At 43.6% G+C, this 25,477-nt stretch overlaps 1 protein-coding gene across 7 annotated transcripts in view; it reads left to right on the forward strand.

Annotated features, from left to right (window-relative positions):
* The first annotated feature begins 647 nt into the window (after window positions 1-647).
* NDRG3 (NDRG family member 3) overlaps window positions 648-25,477 on the forward strand; it is a 33,357-nt gene continuing 8,527 nt past the window's right edge. For 3 of the 7 annotated variants that reach the window (XM_072111818.1, XM_072111822.1, XM_072111825.1), the window contains exons 1-10: window positions 648-806; window positions 12,133-12,222; window positions 17,116-17,151; window positions 18,890-18,995; window positions 20,871-20,991; window positions 21,104-21,166; window positions 21,519-21,579; window positions 22,531-22,617; window positions 22,916-22,972; window positions 23,521-23,624. In XM_072111818.1, coding sequence (XP_071967919.1) covers window positions 12,166-12,222; window positions 17,116-17,151; window positions 18,890-18,995; window positions 20,871-20,991; window positions 21,104-21,166; window positions 21,519-21,579; window positions 22,531-22,617; window positions 22,916-22,972; window positions 23,521-23,624 — 692 coding nt within the window. In that variant the 5' untranslated portion in view covers window positions 648-806; window positions 12,133-12,165. Of the gene's footprint in view, window positions 832-859; window positions 927-12,132; window positions 12,223-17,115; window positions 17,152-18,542; window positions 18,664-18,889; window positions 18,996-20,870; window positions 20,992-21,103; window positions 21,167-21,518; window positions 21,580-22,530; window positions 22,618-22,915; window positions 22,973-23,520; window positions 23,625-25,477 lie in introns of those variants that run through there. The other 4 variants (XM_072111820.1, XM_072111819.1, XM_072111821.1 and 1 more) reach the window with 4 other exon arrangements.

Consider the following 25,477-nt stretch of genomic DNA (forward strand, 5'->3'; position numbering starts at 1 on the left):
TGGGTATGATGGGTGATGTGACTAGTAGTATACTGGGTATGATGGGTGATGTGACTAGTACTATACTAGGTAAGGTGGGTGATGAGACTAGTACTATACTGGGTATGATGGGTGATGTGACATGTAATATACTGGGTATGATGGGTGATGTGACTAGTAGTATACTGGGTATGATGGGTGATGTGACTAGTACTATACTGGGTATGATGCGTGATGTGACTAGTACTATACTGGGTATGATGGGTGATGTGACATGTAATATACTGGGTATGATGGGTGATGTGACTAGTAGTATACTGGGTATGATGGGTGATGTGACTAGTACTATACTGGGTAAGGTGGGTGATGAGACTAGTACTATACTGGGTATGGTGGGTGATGCTGGGTTACTACAGGTCAGAGTTGGTTGTTGATGCCCGGTGGGCTAGTAGAGGTACATCTGAGTAAGGTGGCAGTCGCTGTGGTGAGTGACACATGGCAGGAGCCGGTGGCGGGAGGTGACATTATGTTCCTCCCTCACATCATAACAATCAGACTCAGCAGCACCGGCTACACATGGAAATGACTAGAGCGTCCCGTCAGCCAATCAGCGCCGAGCTCTCATGCAAGGCAGGAGCTGTCACAGGCGGCCAATACGAGGCCGCGTTACATGAACATTTAAAGACGCGCAGGGGGAGGCGCTATTTTTTCCCTGTCAGTCTCGGGGTCACAGCTACCGGCGCGGCACCGCACGGCGAGGAGGAAAACCCTGAGGGAGGACTGCGGAGTGATCTGCGTCATCGTGGTGTCTGCGGGAGCCTCCTGAGGTGAGGTTGGCGGGAGCCTCCTGAGGTGAGGGTGGCGGGAGCCTCCTGAGGTGAGGGTGGCGGGAGCCTCCTGAGGTGAGGGTGGCGGGAGGGCACAGGTGTGCGGCGGCTGCTCCCCAGGTACGCGCACTGTAGCCGCTCGTTCACATTGCATGACGGGCGAGATGTGCGTTTTCTTGTTGTGTGCTAGTAGATAGATGCACTTATGTGTATGGCGGATACTGGAGCGAAATGTGACGTCTGTATCTGATTATGTAGATGGAGCCTAATGTATTAACCCCTTCTTCTCAGGACAGTCCTGCAGTGCAGACCCACCTATCTCCTATCTATTTCTCTTCTCTCTCTATCCTTTCCTCCTTGTGTGTCCATCCTTCTACCCATCTCCTCCTGTCTGTATATGTGTATCAGGTTGTAAGATACAACTTTAGCCCCTGGTGTGTGTTGGTTATACTAATTATCCACCCCTGGATCATCATTCCCCTCATCCCCCGCTAGTCATCCAGCTGTGATCCTTTCTATAGACCTCTGTATACATGGGTGTGACATGACCCCTGCCCTGCAGCCTTCAGGTCATCTCCATCCTCTTCCTGCAGGTGTCTGGGGTCTCTAATGAGGGGCAATTGACTATGTGGTTATTACCTGTCACATGGTGGTAATAAGGTGTCCTCCGCCCTACTCTATAAACAGCGGCAGCCATGCTTATGAGTGCGAAGACCACATGGCTCCAAGGTCACAGATGATGGGAGTTGTAGGTCAGATGTCTATTTAGATAATGTGTTCCTGTTAATGTCTGTGACTAATTGCTGTGCCTGACAAATATTTATATATATATGATTCATTAATGTTGTATCAGCCTGTGGCACTTGGTTAGCCGCCAACCTGTTGCCCTCTAACCCCTGCAGAATTGCTGCTCCTCTGTGTGCATGGCTGGGCATGCTGGGATTTGTAGTGTAGTGATGGCTGGGGAGCTGATCTTGGAGTTAATAGTCCCTTTTAATGTTCTGTTAAGTTTCTGACCTACATGAATGGATAAATTGCTGTTCACTTAAAGGGGAGGTACCAACTAACTTGCTGCTGGTTGAGGCTGCGTTCACACGTGGCGTTTACATTGTGTTTTGAATGGAGATTTGCCTAATTAATTTACTTTTAAAGTTTGCATTTACAGAACATAATATTGGCACATGCATTAAAATCGTTACGTTAAATAATGTGTTAACATTTGACAAAACCCAATGTTAACAGCAATGTAATTGTATTGGGTTTCCAAGCGCAATGTGAACGCAGCCTCTGGGACCCACAGCACTCTGATAAACCGGTGGTCGTATTCTCACCAATTGGTGGTGTGGCGTGAAAATCGTGTGTCCGGCTGCTCAATTCAGTAGTACAAGAGTGACTAAATTTGCTAAGCCGAGGGGTCACTCTTTTAAGGTCAAGGTTCATAGAGCTGCAGCCAGCACTGGGTTGCGCCTTATGATGTTAAAAGAATCAGAGACAAATGTGAAGAGGTCATTGCCAAAAAAACTTCTCCACTTCCGCCGCGGTGCTGTTTTTAAAAGAAAGCCGCCATGCTTGTCTAATGTTTTTAGATCCTTTATTTCAGCTGCTCGTGATGCTTATGTCCATGCTGGAAAACCACAAATCAAAATCTGCACGAAAACCTGCACAGGCTGGTGCTGCAGGCGCATGGTTTCTGATGCGTGTTTATGCTGCAGAATCCGCCACACTTAAATCCACTTGGGTAAAAGCTGCTCCTCCTGTGGATTGTTTCCACAATGTGTGTGTGATTTTTATAAATCCCATACGTTACGCTGCCACTGTATTAGGCTACATGCACACTGCCGTGTGCCCGCTGCACCGTAATACGGCGGGCACACGGCAGGGCGAGGAGGAGCAGGAGGAGGAGGTGGTGAGCGCCGCTCACCCCCATCCCTCTCCATAGGAACATATGGGCCACGGCGCCGTAATATGGGAAAAGATAGGACTTGTCCTATCTTTTCCCGGGCTACGGAGCAGTACGCTGCTGCACGTGTGCAGCACCGTACCATGCTGTGAGCCTATAGAAGTGTATAGGGGACGTATGTTGGCCATATATACGTCCCCCATACATGTGTGTGAATGCAGCCTACATTGTGGATGTTCTGTACAGGAATGCAAATCCACAAGTAATTCGGTGTGTGGGCAGCTCTGCCATAGCTGTGGGTACAGGGGCATCGAGCTGTGTGATAGTTTAGATACTTGGCATCTTGTCGTTACTGTACCTGCCAACAAGCCGCCTATTCATGATGTGTAGACGTCCCCCCTAACTCCTCCCCAGATATGGAGGGGGCTCTCCGCACTGTAAGCTCTGATGTTACTGTGTTTTATGGGTCTTTGCCATTATTGTCCTATCATCTAATGGGGGGGGGGTTCTGCTGATACTTTAGCATTTTTCTTCTGTTTGGCTTTTCCAAAGTCTAGTCCAGGTACGTGTCGTTAAAATGACTTGGTACCAGCTTTATATTAAAACTTGTTTTTAACTATATCCATGGAAGGGATTGTCTTGGCTGTGTACTTCCTTGTTGGAGGCCTTCATCCTGGTCTGTCTCCAGGAAACCCTCCTATGGAGGCAGAGGCCTGTGCACTCCGGCCATTGTCCAGCTCCCCAGGCTTGTGGCTTCTTGCCTTTCAATGTATGATGATGATGATCTGTGGTTGTTGTTCTTTCTCAACACTCCAGGTTTCAGCGTTTTCTGTTTTGCAGGTCTCAACATATTATGGATGTGACAAACCTGTGCAAGTGAAGCTGTTACCCACAGCAACCAATCAATCTTCCTAAGGGAGCGTTCACACGTTCAGTTTTTCATATACAGTTTTTAATGCCCAAACCTGGAATGGGATAAAAAAGAGGAGCAGCGCCTTTCAATTATTTGTCTCAACCCATTATTATCCGCACCTGCTTTTGGCTCCAAAAACTGCATCTGAAAAACCGAACGTGTGGACGCACCCTAAAACAAAATAGTCTGGTGGAGGCTTATTGGTTGCATCGGACCATGCAGTTCCCTTTCTGTAGTGAGGGAATACTACAAAGTGATCTTCAAAAGTTATCAAACTCCTATAAGGAGCCAATGTCAGGACTCTACACACAAACCACTCAAGACCTCAAACTACAAAAACCTCTCCCTTTAAATGGGTTCCCTGGTCCTGAGAAATCCCTGGTCCTCAGATTAGGAGATTGAAGGTCTAGCACCCCTGTGATCTGTATGAAGCGGTCCTGGCGTCCGGATGACTTCTGACTAGAGGGCTCCTTTCACCACTGGGCAATCCAGGCCTCCTCCACATGTTTATAGGAAGGACTGACCCCTGACCTCTCATGGTCACACAAAGTCCACCTGGTTCTATTCATGACCAATTTTTCCAAGGATTCTGGAAATTAAGAAAAACTGAAGCATAAAGAAGAATCCAGTGACTAAGCTTTATGCACATCCACTTGGTGCCATTACTTGGCACAGCCTGGCATTGCCTCACCTCACACCCATCTCTTTCCTTGTTGGAAGTGGATTAAGGATGTGAGTCACTTATTTATCTGCTCTGTTCCAGCAGGTCCTTTGTGTAATGTAACGGTTGTTGTAGCCGTGTATGAGGAAGACGTTACATGTCGCCCTCATAAAAGACCCGTAGTAACCTTCTCCAGTACAAGCTGGACCAGTCTGGCTTCTCCCATGACATGACATGGCTGAGGCTCAGGTTACTGATAAGAAGCCGTGTACCACGTGCATGTCTGCGGGTCATCACCCAGGAGTTCCCTCCTTATAGACTTGGGTGCTGCTGGTGGGAACCCGGTGGATTTTCTATGCTGACGTATCTTCCTTTGGTTAGGTCATCAATGTCACATGGGTGACATGGGTCACAAGTGCTGAGCATTGTGTAAGTTATGTGATGGGCAGCAATGGGCCTGTGCCGAAATGCAACTTGGGGTGCATGCACACGAACATGTGCGCTGGAGACGAGGAGAAGCGAGCGCTGCTCCCCCTGTCCATAGAGAATAATGGCGCACGCCATTCTTACGGCCAAAGATAAAGCAGGCTCTATCTTTTTTGCGGCCACGGCACTGTATGGAGCCTGGCCGTCATGGTCAACTATGGGGGACCTATATATGCAGCCGTACATACATCCCGCATACGTTCGTGTGCATGAGGCGCTACTGTTGAGGTCTGGGGCCCATTTGTGTTCTTACTGACAGTCCCCTCTCCCCTACAGGTCTTTGATTGGAAACAAGATGAAGATTCCTACAAGTAAATTGGGCACGGTCCCATTTATCGTCAGGCATGGGGATATACAGATGGGAGCCCTGCTTTCTAGCCGTCATAATGGAGCCAGGGATCCTAAAGCCTAATATAAACTCTTAATCTCTTGTATCTTACAGTCATCCAATGCCTATGGTGCATCCAGTACATAATTGGGTATCGGTGGGTTCTGGTGTGATGGGAGCAGCATTCCGTTAGATCAGAGTGATACTTGCCCCCATAGATAGACGGAGGGTCAGTAGAGCAGTAATGTGTGCTGATGACCTTTGCCTTATTTACTTTGGGGTCATGGGAATTGTGCTCTTTCTGATCAGCCTGGGAGCAGCAGTCTCTGTCTTGGGGTTGTGTCCCCTTTTAGGAAAGTTTAGGTGCTGTATTCCTGTCTCCCTCATGCTGTGGAGCGGAGACAATTGTAACCTGCGAACCTTTAAGCCGTTATTATTTTCCTTTTGTTTCGGCGTCTCCTCCTGTCGAGCAGCCTCGGATCTTAGCGGCTCTTCCGCTGCTCCTTTTTGTTCTCCAGGGTATTTATAAAACCTTAATGAAGGCATCGGATCCAAGGTGTAAATAGAACCTGAAATCTTGCAAATTACTTGGAAAGACTATGAAAGCCGCTCAGTCGTTTTCATTATCACTGACAATTAATGGGGCGCTGTAATGTATACTCAGGAATCTAAATTCTCAATTTTTTTTTTTGGGTAAATTGCACTGCTAAAAGTTGAGCCTGGTACAGTGACACATTTAGAGATGAACTGTATCTCTGCGTTCATTGCATCCCGTAACGGTAAATATGGTCATAAGTAATCACAGAAATATCATCAAGCCAAGTCTTCTCCTAAAGATCTGAAGACGCTATAAAGGAGGACATTTCTTGTAGTCCTGTGTCAAATATTGTAACTGACTTTTAAGGAGGAACATAATGAATCTTCACAGATGGAGCACAATTAGCAGCGGGTCCCATGGCTGGTTTCCATGGTGAAGGTGACGTGAAGAAACCTGTGGGGTTTCGGGACTTGTCTCCTTCAATCTCGGAAGCTTTCTTCAGTTTTCTGAAAGAAATCTGCAATTAGGAACTGCTAGGAATTCACTTGATGGTTGTACTTTTGTTACCTTTGCTGAAGTGTTGTTGTTAATTATGAGCGAGTCGTGTTTTCTGTTTCTGCTCCTTTGTATACTTCAGGTGCTTTTCTGGTAAGGCTTTACTTTTATTGTTACTGTTTAGAGCAAAATACAGACACATTGGGGCACATTTACTTAACCGGTCCAGTCGCGATCCAGCGGCACGTTCTCCAACGAGGATTCGAGTGTTCCGGCGATTCACGAAGGTTGTGCGCCCAATGTCCACCAGGTGTTGCTGCTGCGCCAAGGTCCGACGGAGTTCACCATCCTATTCCTGGTGCATGTGAGTGCTTGATTTGGCACACTTCGTTTTTTAAATTCTGAGGTTTTTCCGAATCCATCGGCTGCGCCTCCCTCCTCGCGCCCCCCCCCCCCTGTCGCGTGAAAGCCGACATGATTGCGCTGAAATCCGATCACATGCACCAACAAACCCGGCGGAGCCCTTAGTAAATGAGCCCCATTGTGCTCAGAAATGTAATAAATTCTAAAGATTTTTTTTTTGTTAATTTTTATTATTTTTTTTATTTTTTGGGGGTCCGGGTGAACAACTTCTATTGTTATAAATGCCGTGGAATCTGTAAATACCAACCCACAAACCAATTACTGCATTCAGAAGACAATTATAGTGGGGACCCCAGAGCAGATAATGGTACTGGAGACCCCAGACGTCCTCTTCTCCTCCCTCCACCCTCTACCTGTGAGACCCCTGAGAATTAGAAATGGATACTGCAGTGGAGAAATCTGCTGGAAACGTGGATGTGATCATGGTCTTTGTGTATCTCGACCTTTAAAGGGAACCTGTCAGGATGATTTTTGACACTAAACCACCCACATGGATAATCAGTGGTTATCCATGCATGGGTCCCACGCATTGCGGCTAGTGAAGCCAGTATAGTACATCCCAGCTTCACTTTCGCTCTGTAGATATGGCACATGCGCAGTAAACCCAGGATATTTTCCCAGCTTTACTTCCCACCATGCAATAGGGGGCATCTGCACGGGTTCTGCTGATACCGGTATGCCTCATCAGACTCTCATCCAGGTAAGTGCAATTTGTTTTCTTAAGGACGCACAGATGTAATACTGTATACACGTTGATTTGGGACTCTAAAGCACAGGTCCAGACAGACTAGTGGTTTATTTATTGTCCGAAATAGACCTGATAGGTACTCTTTAACAAACTTGGCACAAATGACTGGTGCCTGGTGTTAAAGAGTTAGGAGAGATCTAATGATATACCATATTTTTCGGACTATAAAGGCGCACAAAAAAATCCTTTGATTTTTATCAGAAATCAAAGGTGCACCTTTATAGTCCGGTACGCCTTATATATGAACCGCACTGTACAAACATGTACTGCCTTGCACTGTGCACAGGACTGCCACCTACTAGTCATTTATTGCGCTGCACCTTATAATCTGGTGCACCATATACATGGTTCTAGTCGTTTTAGCAGGCATTTATTGTTGGTGCGCCTTAGTCGGAAAAATGCAGTAGTTTCTAAGAACAATTTGTAATCTAATATTTTTTTTTTTATCTGCGGTTTAGTGTCCCTATTAGTCCCACCCACACCCCCCTGCATGTCTGCAAACTTCGGTCCGGAGCTCGGCCAGGGGAGCGCCTTATGTGCTTTATTGGTCTCTTAAGTTTAAAGGCCAAGGAGTTAGTTGGGTTTGTGTCCAATATTGAGGGGTGCTTTAACACCTTTTTATTTGATCTTAAAATCTACTTTTGTCTATCAGAGTAACCTCTTAGCTTCCATCCTGGGCTGTATGTTCTCTTCTATTCCACTATTACTTGTTACAGCTTTGCATATCACAGCTACAGTGGAGCGTTCCATCTGCCATGTATAGAAAACCTATAGAGCACATGTGTAAAGCTATGGAATAAGACCTGGGCAATTAGCGGCCTGCGTCTCTGCAGCACATCGCTCCATCGTCTGGTGTATGCCGAGTCTCGGCGGGGTCCTGTAAGCTGCGGCACATCTGGAAATGTCAGCATAATTCCTCTCTCACGGCTCTGCTCCAGCGCTGGATGAAGATCCTGCATCGGTAACGAATTTTCTAGGTATCACAAGGAGGAATAGATTTTATTGTATTGTTTGTGCAGAGACGTCTCTGGAGAGTTTGCAGGACTCCTGTCGTCATTGTACTATATATGTCCTTGCCTTTATGAAGGTGACATAAATCTTTCATGAACAGGCGCTGTCCTCCCCCACCACCCAGGGGAGCACAGGATGCTGGGTTACTAATGGTGTATTCCAGACGCTGGGATGGTGTTAGACCTGCTATGTATGTACATATGGAATAGACTGAGTGGAGATTATAAAGAATCCACTGCAGAAATATAAAGCTGATGTGGACCAGCTCCTTGTTATATTCCACATCTCTGCAGCAGGTTCTGTATAGAAATGCTGCAGACTTATCAAAGTGTGGTAAGGTATGACAGCTAGACTAGATCTATTGCAGGGTGATGTATCTGGTGTAGCACCAGGCTGTCTAGTCATTCTTTGCACCTCCTATTATTTGGCTTTGTTTAAACAGGAAAACCACGAAAATTGTGGCACACGAGCTTCAAAGAAATCTACCATGAAAATCATTATGATAAACCAGGGGCACCGTGACTATTAGTTAGTCCAGGAGTATTTGTTATCAACGGTTTCCTTCTTTCTAAAAATCAACTTTTAAAATTATGCCTGAAAGGCTCCTAGGGGTCCTACCAGAGCCACCTCACAGGCTGTTACACTGTGCAGATTGGAGGAGGAAAGTGCTGAGGGAGCAGGAGAATAGGTGGACAGTGTAACAGCCTGCAAAGCTACAGCACTGAGGGGCTCTAATCATGCCATTCGCATATTTTTTTTTTTTTTTTTTTTTTTTTTTTTTAGAAGGATGGAGGCTGTGGATAATAGTAGATGATTTTGATGGTAGATTTCCTTTCATTGTTGGTGGACAGACTTATTCTAGCTTGGCCATAGTGGTCTTAAACTTATCTAAAACCATTGATACATGTGACAGACAGCTTTTTGGCCTATGACATGACGGATTAAAAAATCTGCCCCAGTGACAATTGGAGTTTAAACATTTTTTGCTGTAATGGGACCAAGGATTATCAATAAAGCTTCATTAGACACCTTACAGGTGATTATTGCTATAGGGACTATAGTAAAGCATTCGGAGAGCTTGACCAGTGGTCAGAGGGTTTGTCTGTAAGTCGGGTGTCCTTAAGTAGGGGACCGCCTGTACTTAAACTATTCACTGGTCTCATCAGTGATGGGGCCGCTGAGACCAGTGGTTGGCTGCTGCTGTCATGTACATGATGGATCTGGTGTCATCTGTGCAGGACCAGCATTGTGACACTGGAAAGATGGCAAAATTTATATGGTCACTGATTTCCAACAATCTCCATGGAAATCGATAGTCTAGACAATGCATGAACTTTGTGATATATGTTATCAGCCTGCACTTATCTGCGTCATACACAGCTGTGCAGGTTAGTGCTTCTCTCTGACCCTTCTTATCTGATGTAAATGAGGGGGTAAGTTATGGGGCCACCTCCCAGCACCTAGTCTCCCTCCATAAGTGAAAGCTAAAATATCTGGCCCCGCATTGATATTCGCTTGATGTCTGACCAGTCTGTGTAAAGTTCAGGTTCCCGGTACGAGGTAAGTAAGGGTCATGTTATACCACTTCTAGCTTGTAGCACATCCACCACTCCGGTGACTTGTTGACCGCGGCAGGATAGCCATTGGAATTCGGACGCGCTTGGTAGAAATCCAGGGGATCATCAAGCCTCTGTGCGAGTAATGATTCACAGAAGTGGCCTATTAAAATTCCAGCGTGTAGCATTTCTGTGTGTGTATATAAACCAGGCCGGTAAATTATTACCCACAATCCAGTCCTGCGTTACTCTTATCAATGAGTTGTCACATGCCAGGCATCTCTGACCCTTGACACGCAAGTGACAGCCCCGTTTTAGCCTGCGGTCACAAGCTACAGCGCCACATGTAGGGGGTCATTATATAGCACACAGTAACAAGATCAGACCTAAATCACTAGGTCACACTTGTGCCTCACCTTGAAGTTTATAACTTGGGCTACTTTTCTTTTGGGACAACGGCTATCACATGTCCAGAAAGTATCGTGTGCGTGTAGTTTAGGATCAGATTCTAAGGGTGTGTTCACATGTGGCGTTCAGCTCCTCCTAGCTGCTGTGATAACTTTGAAACTGCATGTTTTATTGCCATGTATGATCACGCCTTGAATGGACACCTATGTACCTATAAAAATTACCTTTAGTCATGTGATAATGAGCTTAGAGTCGCTTTTTGCCTGAGATAAGTCTGGTTTTGAGGCTGAATGGGGAAGGTCACATCAGACACCCTTAGGGTGAAGACACACATGGCGTTTTTGGGCCGTTTTTACTAAGTGCGTTTTCAGATTGTTAAAAACGCATGCGTTAAAAAACGCATCCGTTTTTTAAAAACGCATCCGTTTTTGTCCGTTTTTCCGAAATTGCGCAATGAAAAACGGACAAAAACGCATGCGTTTTCAAAAAACGTTTTTTAACGCATGCGTTTTTAACGATCTGAAAACGCACTTAGTAAAAACGGCCCAAAAACGGCCCAAAAACACCATGTGTGTCTTCACCCTTATCTTCGGTTCTATAGGACTTGGAAACCTGGTGGCATATTAAATATAAGATTCTCATCTTTCATATCACATCAGGCTTGTGGTTCTGTGATCTACAGAACCAGAGATACGGGGAGTTAAAAAAAAAAAATTAAAAAATGAATTAAAAAATTCCCAACTGTGGGAGATTTCTAATAAAATGTTCTAGTTGCCCATTGAAACCAATCAGAGTTCACCTTAAATTTTATAAACTGCTGTGGAAAAGTGAAAGCTGAGCTCTGGTTGGTCGCCACACGCAACTAGAACAGTTCTGCTCTGACACTTCTGATAAACCCCCCTCGGTGTTTGCCTCTATCTCCCTGGTTTGTTGTAGCTTGGACGTGGTTGGGAACTGGGATTTTAAAGGTCAGGATCTCCAGTTCTGTAGATCACAGTACCAAAAGGTTAAAATGATCTGAAAAATTAATTCTCATCTTTAACCCCTTCACAACTGCCATATGGATTTAACATCCTATTTGCGCATGTCTGGTCTCCAAATGTACAAGGGAACTTAGAAGTGGGTTGGTTATATGCTGCTGGGGCATGGGCGGTGACAAATGCTTTTCCCACCCTAGGCTTAGTCAAAAGGTGTTTGTTTGTTTGTATTTTTGGTAAAATTGGATACCTTTGCTTATATTCGGGTTGACTAATACTCAAGTATATAGGACAATTTTGGACTGGACTTTGAGTGAACTGGTAAAAAGAAGGAACACTAGAAAGGGCATTTCATGTAATTCAGTGATTTAATGATCAGATTTTGAGGTTCTGCCTTAAAGGAACATATTTAACAAAGTAAACTGTGTGCACTTCGACCTAAAAGAAATATTTTCACAAACTGCTAAATTTGCTCAATTTCTTTTTGTCAAAAAGAATGAGTGAAGTGATCGGCATCTGATGGATATCTGAAAGACAATAACAGGATAGGAGGGATAATGAGTTCTGTACGTGTAAAGGTCCTAATGGGATCAATTTCATGATCTGCAAGATCCAACTGATCCGAACTCAGTCTCTTGGTCCAATATTCTGTGCTGTTCTGCATCCTGCAGAATATTCTAGTGATCACGGGTCCATTGTTACAGGACTGCTAACCCCTTTCCATAGAGGAGCTTCAACCTATATTATACATTCTGGACATAAATGTAACAATATGGCCGCCTCCTGTTCCTGGGATACAGAATTTTTTTACCCTGAATGTATATAAATCCTAGATACACTTGTGGATGAGATCTAACGTGGATGTGTTTTCCCTTGTAACAGGAGTGACCTTGTCTTCAGTTACTGAACTTAAATATGGATGAACTGCAAGACGTCCAGCTGACGGAGATAAAACCCCTCCTGACAGACAAGGTAAGACCATCGCTGATTGCCTGAAATGTCATCTAACAGGATTTCCAGGAATTGATGGACTATTAGGTGATCCTGAGGCCTGAACGGCTGACTGATGTAGGGACCCCCTGTGATCACTTGGATCGTTCATCAATAGTTATTCCTGGAAATCCACTTGTAAGGGAATGTCTTGGTCTGCCTGAAATTGAGGCAAAGACAGGAACTTTTTCTTTAGTTCTACAACTTTGTAGCAGAATTATTCTTTTTTTCATGATTCTAAAGCTTTCCCCCAGCAGTCCTTGTCTCTTCCATCTTCTCCCCAATGTCTTCAGACTGCACCGCCATTCTCTTACTATAGTGTTACAGGATGAGACCTATTACTGCCCTCTGTACCAGGGTGTGATGGGTTTCCTTTGTGTAGCTGTGATGGCACGCCAGGCTGGGACAAGAACTCTTCTGTTTGTATTGATGACCTCTTTGTATTTGTGACTGTAGGGTGCTGGTACATCACTACGGCATCAAGACTCTTATTGACATCTGCTGGGTAACAGTTTAAGTAATGAAGTCGGGTCATATAAATGGCTGGCATTAAGCTATTACACCAGCTATGTACAGGAGAGAGAGATGTACTTTAGTCTCATATTCTTGTCCCCAGCCCCTCCGGCCTCCCTCCCTCGCTCCTTCCTTTCTTCTTTAGAGTGATAAAATACTGTGCTGGCTCTTGGCACGTTGGCATTGCCCAGTTCTCTTATGCTGATTTACAGTCAGTGTTTTATCACATTGCGCCACCTGCTGACCGCATCCTGCAGGTGTATGGATCTTTGTATCGTGGACACTGTTCACTAAGGAGGTCATAATGTTTGTGGGTTTTTTTTTTTTTTTTTCTCTACAATTTAAGGCATGATAGACCTCATGTTGTGGACTGTCTGTAGGCACAGGGAGCTATAAGCAGCTGCAGGCCTGATTTTCTCTAATATGTTCACGTAATATACTTGTCTGGTTAAACTTTGAGCCCTGAGTAGCAGGACTTGGGGCTTCCTATGACGTCCTGCTGTCTCCCAGAGGATGGAGGAGTCTGTGCATTGCACCTTTCATCCGCCGGAACCAGCAGGACATCACATGAATTCCCAAGTCCTGGTGCCGTGACCCGGGGTGATCAGGAAACTTCATTGTGGTACATAAAATATTTGTTACCCTCTCTGGGTCTTACACTTGGGCTATTAAAGTGGCCAACTTCTTTTTAATGCACATGCATGAGGTCAGGATTACACTTTGCAAAATCTGTAGCAAGATGCAGCCTCAGGTTTCCTTAATCTTTTACATATGCAGCTGAAAATTTACAAATGACAACAAATGGGCCATTTATGGAGAATCGCACACAAGCGCAGCTCTGCATTAAGACGAGCGCTGAGACCTGCCATCCATCTCCTAATTGTGTTCCCTACTTCGGCCAGCGAGTTTGACAAAGGTTCATGGTGCTGAGCCGAAACGTCACACGTTTTGTTTGTATGTTACGTTGATTCAACAAGAGTGCCTGGTGTATTTTGCATATATATGGGGTGGGGAACCCTTCCAGAACACCTCTTACATTGTGTAGCGCACAGCCAGGTCATTTCTGTTTATTAGCGGTGGTGGGAGTCTCACCCGAATCTGCAACATTATCATGTATTATGTTAAATACAGGCGGTCCCCTACTTAAGAACTTCTGACTTACATACGACCCCTAGTTACAAACGGACCTCTGGATATTGGTAATTTACTGTACTTTAGTCCTAGGCTACAATGATCAGCTGTAACAGTTATCACAGGTGTCTGTAATGAAGCTTTATTGTTAATCCTGGTTCTTATGACAACCCAACATTTTTAAAATCCAATTGTCGCAGAGACCAAAAAAGTTCTGGCTGGGATTACAATGATAAAGTATACAGTCCCGACTTACATACAAATTCAACTTAAGAACAAACCTACAGACCCTATCTTGTATGTAACCCGGGGACTTCCTGTAGTGGATATTTGATCATCTTCATAAATAAATATTATTATTATTTAATCTGTCTGCTTTTCGTTTGCCAATTTTGAATGACCCGCCTCCTGTTTAACCTCTTAACGCTCAGCGTCCGATATATCGGACGCTGAGCGCAGTGACTTAGCGCTCAGCGTCCGATATATCGGACGCTGAGCTGATGCCGGCATCGGGAAACATGGGGTGCCGGCTGTAACTAATAGCCGGCACCCCAGTGTAACACCCGCGATCGGAGTTGTCTCCGATCGCGGGTGCTTAACCCGTTAAATGCCGCGGTCAGCGCGACCGCGGCATCTAACTTGTATCTGGGGGATCTTTCCCCCACGATCGGCCCCCCCGAACCGTTTTCGGGGTGCGCCGATCGTTGCTATAGTAACTCTGGGGTCCGATCTGGACCCCAGAGTTACCTGCAAGAATTGCCAGTAAGATGGCGTCTGTGACGTCATCTTACTGGCACAGTGCCAGCCTATGCAAGTGTATAGGCTGACACTGATAATACTCTGCAATACATGAGTATTGCAGAATATTATCATGAAGAAGCAATCAGATGATTGCTTCTTCATGTCCCATGGTATAAAAGTGAAAAAGTAAAAAAAAAAGTTATTCAATAAAAAAATAAAGTCATAAATCACTAAAAATGCCCCAAACCCCCAAAACATATAAAGAGACATATAACTCAAAAAAAAGTCTAAATCATAACACAAACCCCACATATATAGTATCACCGCGTCCGTAACAACCCGTAGAATAAAAGTAAATCATTATTGAACCCGCACGATAAACGCCGTAAAAAAAAACTGTTATAAACCCTCCAAAAATTATGATTTTTACCTTTTCAATCCCACAAAAAATGCTATAAAATGTGATCAAAAAACCATATGTACTGCGACATGATACTGGTGCAATGTACAACATGTCCCGCAAAAAACAAGCCATCAACCAGCTCCGTAGCCAAAAAAGTAACAAAGTTATGCCACTTGGAAGACGGCAATACATAAATGATAGATTTTTCCCCACATTAGGGTTTTGTTTGACAAATTTAGTAAAACGTAAGAAAATATATTCATGTTTGGTATCCCCGTAATCGTATCAACCCATAGAATAAAGATAACATGACTATTAGTCTATACGGTGAACACCAAAAAAAAAGAAGTAAAAAATCCAGTACAGAATTGATGCTTTTCTACTCCTGTCCTCAAAAAACGTTCCTAAATTTTCAACAATAGGTGATACAAACCCCAAAATGGTAACATTGGAAAAAGCATCTCATCCCGCAAAAAAAATGGCATCACATGGCCCCAATAACGAAAAAGCGAAAATTTTATAGCCTTCAAAAGGGGCCAATGAGGAAACTAAAATCCTGGCAGCTGCAGCGCCCTCCTTCCCTTCTGCACCTCGCTGTGCCCCCATAACACAAGTCACAGCCACATGTGGGGGGTCTTTGTACTCAGGAGAAATTGCATAACAAATTGTATGGTGGGTTTTCTCTTTTTATCTTTTGGAAATGTGTAAATTTTAGGGCTAAATGAACGTATAAGGGAACAATATGACCATTCTAAATTTCACCTCCATTTTGATTCAATTACTATGAAGATCTCAAGGGGTTAACAATCTTTGTAAATGCTGTTTCTGATAGCTTGAGGGGTGCAGATTTGAAAATGGGTTGGTTATATAGGGGGTTTTGATGCTAAATATGTAAAATTTCATTCCAAACTGTATTTATCCCCAAAATAGTCAATTCTGAAAATCCGGAAAAGCGCTATTCTATTTGTAAGCCGCGTGACATCAAAATAAATTATCCAGACATTTCAGAAATTATGAAAATGTAAAGTAGACAAATGGGAAATGTTATTCAGCAACTTATTTAGGTGGTAAATCGATCTGCCTGAAAACGCAATGATTTTGAATTTCGAAAATGGCAAATTTTTCCAAAAATTTATCATATTTTCTTTTTTTTTGTAAATAAATGCAAAACTTATCTGCCAAAATTTACAACTAAAATGAAGTACAACATGTGGGGAAAAAACAATCTCAGAATCGCTTTGATAAGTAACAGTGTTCAAAAGTTATAACCGTATAAAGAGACGCAAGTCAGAATCCAAAAAATCGGGCTGAGCCTTAAGCTACAAAATGGCTGCGTCCTTAAGGGGTTAATGAATTCTGCTCAGAATACACATGGGACAAACCCAAAACTCAGACAGGTGGTCTCCTCCCAATGATTTCAGGTTTTTGTTTTTTTTTTTTTTGTTTTGTTTTTTCTCGACCCTCCCCTCTTCACAGGTAAATCTAAAATTCTGAGCCTGAGCATGTGTGTTTTTTTTTCTTTTTTTTTTTTTTTTTTTTAACGGACTGCTTAAAAACTGCCTAAAAAACTGTGTGCCGCCGGCCTAAGGCTTCAGTGTAAACTTGCCATTTTAGCCGTCTTCAGGGACCGTGCAGAATGCAGCCGTCGGCTGATGGTCATGTGACGTCTTTGTTTGTTTTCTCCAGAGATAATCCGGTGTCATCTGCAGCGATGTGTCCGGAGCAGCTGCTGCTCTGCCATCTCAACGGAAACTCCAAAATAATTGATGTCTGATAATAATGTGTAGGGAGATCCCGCCTATTGACATAACATGAACCCTAAAGATAAAGCTCATTGTCCCCTTAAAATACTGGAACCCCCCCCCCCCCCTCTATAGTTAATAAAATGCAAGTGCAAACATCACCTAGCACTTCATACATCAAGGAGGAGTCGTAGAAACAAAACTCAAATAGTTTTGTTCCTGGAGCTTGGCATTACATGGGTACAGCCGGCAGACATCTTTACTTAGCTTGGAGTAGGTTTTTGCTTACTTTTGTGCACAATGTAAAATGTTAAATACTAATGAATTTATTTTTGTCACCTGTAGACGACTGGCCGCAGCTTTGAGGATTTTGATGGACAGGTAAGTGTTAGCGTTTCTGGAATAAATCTTTGTATGAGAAGATGTAGCTGCAGCCTCCCAGTTTGTCTTTGTCTGTATATAAATATTAGCACTGGGTGATAAGAACTTGTTATCACTGTTGTCCTTGGCTCCTTTCCAGATGTATTTTTACTATAAATACATGAGGCCTCATTTTCACACTAGTATGCTCGTATGAACGGAGAGAAGGAACATGTTCCATCTTTTTCACCGTGTATTGCAGCCATCTATATGTCCCCATGGCGGTATGAATGTAGCCTGCGTCCACCACAATATGTACCAGTGATAAGCCTGTCAGGCATGATGGTGACCGGGAATAGGGTACTTTTTTTTTCTAAACATCACATTTATCCCACCGGCCATTTCTTCTAATACTACTATAACTAAGGAGAGAACATTTAAGGCCCGTGTAAGGCTACGGACGTACAGATGTGTTATCTGCTGATGGCACAGACAAATTAATTTCTGCAAATTAAAGGCTGCGGGTTCCAAAGCTACAAAATTCAGAGCTGGTCCTATTCCTGTATGCGGCACAGAAAACTTTTACTGCTGTTATCGGTGTGTGAGGGAACCCAACCTGCTGACCACAGCAATGGATACACCGGGGCACGTGCATGTGTTGTGTGTGCTCTAGTTTTTGTCTCAGGTGCTCGGCTCATTCACAGGGCAATGAAATCCATATCCGTAGGCCTCGTGCACACGTCCGGGAGACACCGCACAGAGAGCACACTGAGTGTCTCTGCGCTGTGTCAAAGTTGTGCGGCCACTTGGCAAAAAGGTCGGTCCTATACTTGCCCTGATTTGCGCAGCTGCCGGTCTGCACATTATGGAGAGGGGTGAGAAGCGCTCTCCCTTCTCCTCAGCTCGCGGATGTGTATGTGGGGCCCTCATACATGAGCCCTTAGAAGTGAATGAAGATATCTGCTACCTGTAGAAAATACAGCTAGCACTTGTCCTAACTTCCTTGTCGTGTGCATGAGCCCCTTATACCTTTTGTAGTGCATCCGATTACACTCCAGCTGCAGTACAGCGACCTACTCTATCAATAGTTCATCAATTCTTGAAGCATGGAGATCCCTTTAAGTGAAATATTCCCGTCAAACCGGTTTGTGAAGACTTAAGCAAAAATACTGCACGAGTCCTAACAGCACAACTACATGATGTCAAACCAAGAAGAGGGGCTGCAGCTTGTCCATGTAGTAGGTTTCAATCGCATAACACGCTACAACACCCGCCCCATGTAGTATCTTTGGACCACTTGGGTTCTCTGTTTACATGGGTCAGGTATAGTGTGGATAATGCAGCGTGTGTGTTTCCACTCACTCGTCATCCTTATTAGATGCAGAAATCCAATTAGCCAGTGTCTAATCCCTCTCCTCCCGCTGCTCATGTTTGTGTCTGGAAGTCTTGTGGTTCCTATTGAATCTCGCACATTGTCGTAGATCTATGGCGCACTTGGATATAGATGACATTTACTGCTCCCTGGTCCCAGCGGTGAGTTGATGTATAGGATTAGCTGTGAGGAGGATTTCTTGTAGGGAGAATTCGCACCAGACAGAAGCCTCTATCATCCAAAATCTCTTCCCTGTATATGAGTTGGGCTGCAGCAAGTGTGTGGATCTGTGCCGGTCCAGTTCAGGCATCTCTCTGCTAATGGACTCCTGAGAATGGACCCTTTATCCTTCTGTACTTTTTCATAATTTTACTTTGCTTTCTACAGGAACATGATATTGAGACTGCATACGGTGTGGTCCATGTCACCATGCGGGGCGTCCCTAAGGGCAATAGACCGGTGATCCTCACCTACCATGACATTGGCCTGAACCGTAAGTCATAGTGGTCATTTATTAACCCCTTCAAGACCAAGGTTTTTTCGTGGTGGTGGTATTTTTTTTTTCTTCATTTTTCACTCCTCTCCTTCCCCATTTTTATTTTTTTTAGTTGTTTTATTATTATTTATTACCAGACAAATGTTATTTTTTTTATAGGCACCATTTAATATTCTGTGCCATGTACTGGGAAGCTGGAAAAAAAAATTCCAAAAGGCGGTGGAATTGGCAAAATAACAGTTGTACCTCATTCTGATGAGCTTTATTTGTACGACTTTTAATGTGCAGTCGAGATAACACCTCTATTATTCTTTGGATCAGTATGCTAGCAGATGTACCAAATTTATATAGTTATGTCTCCATACCTTTAAAAAACCTTGCATTGCCAGCTTTATCATATTTTAGTGTACGGAGCTATGTGAGGTGTCATTGTTTGAGCTATGGGATGACTCTTTCATTGTTAAATTTTTTTTTTATTAAAATTCAGACATTTAGACACTTTTTTTCCATTAAGACTTTAATGGTTTTGAATAATCTGTTTTTATATTTTAATAATTGGACATTTTGAAATGCATATGTTTATGATTTTACTATTTCTGCCCCCCTAGGATACTTGAACCCTTGTGGGGGATCTGAACACTTATACAATAAACTGCAATAAAACTCTATTGCAGTATATTACTGCTTCCATATTAGTCTGTCTGACAGGCTATAATATAGAATTGGTAATGACGGCTGTGGCGATGACCTTTTAAAGAAAATCTACCATTTGATTTGATGCGTTATGAAGCAAACATACCTCGAGACTGCTGTAGCTACACTGATGCAGAAACATATCTTGGTTAATCCCAGAGCTGCGTGATAAAACTGATATAACATTATGATAATGAAGCTGTCTCCCTTCTATGGCTGGGTCAGCGCGTCTCCTAGCACATTAGTTATTTACTGCATCAGAGGATGATGTCATCCCTGGGTTGTGCCTGAAGGCAGAATAATCAATTGCTGCATCATCCCCTAGCTGCTGTGTATGTGTGATCCAGCTCAGGTTGATTAGTCATGTCTTGACTAACCTCCATGTGTAATAGAAGTTCCGTGTGTAACATCTTTATGTAGCTAGCCAGCCAGCCTAACCCAGCTTTCCCAAAGGTCCTGAATGTTAGAATTGTGTTTTCAGCAAAACCTCTCAGCACAGGGACTAGGCAAGATATGTTTCTGCATCAGTGTAGCTACAGCATTCTCAAGGTATGTTTGCTTCCTAATGCATCAAATCAAATGGTAGGTTTCCTTTAACAGGTGATGGCCAATTACTTCATGGAGGGCACCGATTGTCATTTAAAGATGCCAGCACCCAGCAGCATACGTGTTAGGTGCTGTAGTCGGGTTCAACCATGGCATCCAACAGGTTAACTGCCGTAATTGGTGCCTGCGCCTACCACAGCAGTTTCCAGGAGGTGTTAGCTGTGTAACCCAGTGACCTCAAGGGTGTGAAGGGGGACATAGCTGGCTGTGGATTGGACCGGTGCTCTGAGATCGGCCTATATAGTACACAAGGAGAAGTAAAACACATTGGTGTACTTTCTATCACATGCAGGAGGATTCGTGGCTCTGCCATTGTTTACTTTGAGCGCCACCATGTGGTGATATAGTGACACTGCCAGCACAACACCTCCAAGATGGAGAGGAGGAAATCTACCGACTATACTGGGCATGGGTGCTGGGCATTGTGTTCTAGGGTCTCCATGTATAGTGTATTACTACAGATTGTTTCATATGCCTGTATGTGCACCACTTTGACTCCTCTCACTACCAAGCTGGCCTTGTTACAGAAAGCGGATAACCTAATGTATGACTGCTGAAATTCCTTTATTTTAGATAAGTCCTGCTTCAGCACGTTCTTTAACTATGAAGACATGCATGAGATCACCCAGCACTTTGCCGTTTGCCATGTGGATGCCCCAGGGCAGCAGATGGGAGCACCAGCCTTTCCCACCGGGTAAGTTGTACCTCTAGTTTCCTTAGACAATGATGTTGAGGAGCACGAGGAATGAGGGCAATGATCACAGTAGCCATTAGTACTACATATAATGTATTCACTTGTGTTTTAGGTACCAATATCCAACCATGGATGAGCTGGCAGAGATGTTATCTGCGGTCCTAACCCACCTAAGGTAAATATCCCATGAATAAGATTTCTAGCAGAAATTAAACAAGAGTGTGAAAAGTAAAGACTGGAGCGCTGCAGGCTTGAGATCTTATAAGAAACTGTAACTTCCCATATCTGTATTTCCAAGATTTGCAATAATTTTGGACATGGGAATTGCACCTCTCTCCATCTAGGGCCCACAACTATAATTATTGTGAATGGAGTCCTGTCAATTCACTTTTTGGTAGTTCAGATAATGGCCAAGCAGACTTGTGGCTATGCTTAAATGTCCAGAGGCTAATGACACATTGGGCTGGGACCACAAGTCTGGCCAAGAGTTTTGTTGTGGCCTAATGTTACCTCTTTGATTCCTCTAGCCTGAAGACTATTATTGGAATCGGAGTGGGAGCGGGGGCCTATATCTTGTCCAAGTTTGCTGTGAGTACTCTTCCTGCTTGATTTTTGCTCTTTGAGAAGCCACATGTCATTCATCCCCATAAATGTATTATAGATTGTTGGCCAAAGGTTTATTATGTCCTCCTTCTCAGCTGGACACGTGACCTGCTTCTCTATATCCTCTCCTGTTATACCACAAGAGATGGTCAGGGCTCTGGCTGTCGGAGGAGATGATCCATCTTCTACAGCTTTTGTCTTGTGTTCACACTACACACCTCTGACTACACAATGGGGCACATTTACTTACCCGGCCGCTGGAGTTCACAGAATGTGCATTGTCCGATGGTAATGCATTCTGCCACAATTCACTAAGATGGTGTGCCATGACCGAGTTCACCATCTTTTTAGTGGTGCATGTTAGTGCTTGATCTTGCGACACAATTTGAAAGTTAAATCCCGCGTTCAGTCCGGATCAGTCGGATCATCCGTCGGCACGCACCCTAAATTGTGATGCATGGAAGCCGGCGGAGCTGTGCCAAAAAAAGATTGTGCAGACACCTGTTAAATACCTGTCCAAGCCGTGTAATTCCCGAAAACAGTGAATAGTCCCAACAAGTGAGCAACGCAACCCAATGTGTAAGGTTGACCGTTTACACACCAATCTTTAGAAGTGTGCAGGCAGTTCCTGGGCTACGTACTAGATTAAAAATGAACCCTAAGTTGAATTTGTATGAAAGTCAGAACTGTATAGTTCGTATAACTGTATAGTAACATCCAGAGAGCTTCACCAGATGTCACAGTGGGCAGAGAGGTCGGTCTGTAACTAGGGGTATTCTAGTATACATTAGTGTGAGATGGTCTGATCCTGCGGCTGATGATCCCTTCCATCTGTGCTAATATAGACTTCTGGTACAAGAATTTTTTTTTTTTTTTATGTATACATACTCTTAAAAACTTGTCTTGATGTATTTTCTGATCTCTCTGGCTCCACAGCTGGATCATCCGGAATTAGTGGAAGGTCTTGTCCTGATCAACATTGACCCCTGTGCAAAAGGATGGATTGACTGGGCAGCTTCCAAGGTAAGACCGTCGCCTCCGAATCCATATGTGTGTTTTATAAATGTCTTATTTTGGGTGATATCCTAGTGAACTAAGAAAAACTGAGCATGTCCTTGTCTGGTGGTATGGCTTTATGCTATATTGTGTTCCATTTTAATTATTCTAGATGCGTTTTAGTTTCTTCTCATTGTGAAATGTCTTCATGGTCATTATCTTATTGTCCACCTCTGCTCTCTCCTAATCTTGGATACCCACTAATTAATAACATCATTCTTGCATCCCACATTCTGAATAATAGAACTCCCCTTATGTTTTTTAGTTCTCTGGTTGGACTACAAACATTGTGGACATTGTGCTGACTCACCTCTTTGGCTATGTAAGTAGATTTTCATGTCTTTACTAATGGGGTATTTTTCTGGACTATATTGATGGGCTATTGGCGGATATTGTAGCTCATCCATGATTTTGCAGCTGAAAGGAACTGTACAAAGTCTAAATGTTATCTGTGAGGGTCCTAGCAGTTGTACCCTCACTATCACGAGCATATGACCCCCTACCATCTGGAGAACATGTGCCCTCTTCTCACAAATTGGTGGAGCAGCAGTTTAATCGTGTGTCCCTTTACGAGTATAGGAGATACCAGAGCGCTTTGCTCTGTAATTTTCAACACTTTCTATCGTATTGAATGGAGGGACAGGACTCAAGCTGCAGGTTCACCTACTAGATAGAATGGGACCCTTGTTATCCAGATTGCAGGGGGTCCTAGAAATCCGATTTCGGACATCTGCAGCATAGTTCCCATTTAGAAGAACAAATTGTGGTCACCACATAGATAATGGAGCTGTTTTTCTAGACCAATTTCTGTGGTTGTTCCAGTGACTATATCTTTTTTTTTTTTTTTTTTTTTTTTATTTGTTTTCTCAGGAGGAACTGCAATCAAATCTGGACTTGGTTCAGACCTACAGATTACACATTGCCCAAGATATCAATCAGGAAAACCTCCAGCTCTTTGTGAACGCCTATAACGGGTAACTCATGTGCAGACCGTCCAGTCGTGGGTCAAGTTGTATTGATTCTGCAATGTTCTTAACCCCCTTCCCGACATTTGACGTACTATTACTGCATGGCGGGAGGTGCGTTCCCGCAAAATGCCGTAATAGTACGTCAAGCTTCTGGCGCCGGCTCCTGAACGGAGCCAGCGCCAGAAGCTGTGGGTGTCGGCTATATATTATAGCCGACACCTGCCTCTAACACCAGCGATCGGAGATTTATCCGATCGCGGGTGTTAACCCCTAACATGCGGTCGCGCTGACCGCAGTGTGTCAGGGGCATTTAGGTGGAATCGGACCCCCAAAACAATTTTCAAAATTGCATCCAATTTTGTTTTAACCCCTGTAAACCAATTAAAGGGTTAACAAACTTCATGAAAGTTGTTTTACGTATGTTGAGGGGTGTAGTTTCTATAATGGGGTAATTTATGGGGTTTTAATTTTATTTAGGCCTCTCAAAGCGACTTGAAACCTGAGCAGGTCCCTCAATAGCAGGATTTTGCTTTTTTTTTTTTTTTAGGAAAATGTAAAAAATCGCACCTAACGTTCAAAGCCCCATAACATATTACAAAAATGATAGTATGTATAAAAAACCACGGAGGTATAAAGTAGACATTCGGTGAATGTTAGTTATTACCGTATATACTCGAGTATAAGCCGACCCAAGTATAAGCCGAGGCCCCTAATTTTACCACAAAAACCTGGTAAAACCTATATATTTTTTACTCGAGTATAAGCCGAGTTTGGGTTTTCAGCACATTTTTTTGTGCTGAAAAACTAGGCTTATACTCGAGTATATAAGGTACGTTTTCTGCTGTTATGACTATGTGTGGAAAAAGTAGAACATTTTGAATTTCGAAAATTGAGACTTTTTCCAAATTTTCACCAAATATCTGTTTTTCTCATAAATAAATGCAAAACATACAACCAAAATTTTGTAACGAACATGAAGTACAATGTGTCACGAGAAAACAATTTCAAAATCGCTTGGAAATGTTAAAGCAGTGATGGCAAACCTTTTAGAGAATGAGTGCCCAAACTACAATCAAGACCCGCTTATTTATCGCAAAGTGCCAACACAGAAATGTAATTTGTGATTTATACTCCCTTCTCTGTCACAGTTTTCATTGATACCAGCACCTGAGGACACCGATAAAGCAGAAAATAGTCCCAGGTAGAGCTGTCACTTTAAAATAGATCTGTGCACAGCAAGTCCTGGTCTGTCTGGGACTGCAGGAAGATACTTGGAGTCATCTCTGGTGATGGCCTGAGTGCCCACAGAAAGGGCTCTGAGTGCCACCTCTGGCACCAGTGCCATAGGTTAGCCATCACTGTGTTAAAGCGTTCCGAAGTTATAACCATTTATAGTGACACAGGGCAGATTTGAAAAAAATGGGCTGTTTCAGGAAGGTGAAAAGTGGCTTCAGCGTTAAGGGGTTAAAGAAAAACTACCATGAAGAACCTACCTGCCTCTGCCTTAATCTGTAATGTAATAATCCTGGAACCTAACGTGTTACAAACTTTATTTTAGTAATATGTAAAGTAACTGCAGAGGCTACAAGGGTGTGGAGTAGCCTCGGCTCCCAGTGCACGGCCAGGCTAGTATTCACCCTAGTAACCTCTGCAGCTCATTTACATGTTACTAAAATAAAGTTTTTAACAAATTGCGTTCGGTTCCAGGAATATTTAATTAGAGGTTAGGGCTGAGGTGTCTACCATCAGATGGTAGATTCCTCATGATAGGGTTTTCTTTACATGGAAACTACTGTAGGAAACTGCAGAAAGCTGGAGGTTAATGTGAATATTGATGTACACATGGACTTAATTTTTAC

Source organism: Engystomops pustulosus, chromosome 6 (assembly GCF_040894005.1).
Source record: "Engystomops pustulosus chromosome 6, aEngPut4.maternal, whole genome shotgun sequence".
In the NCBI taxonomy this organism is placed as follows: domain Eukaryota; kingdom Metazoa; phylum Chordata; class Amphibia; order Anura; family Leptodactylidae; genus Engystomops; species Engystomops pustulosus.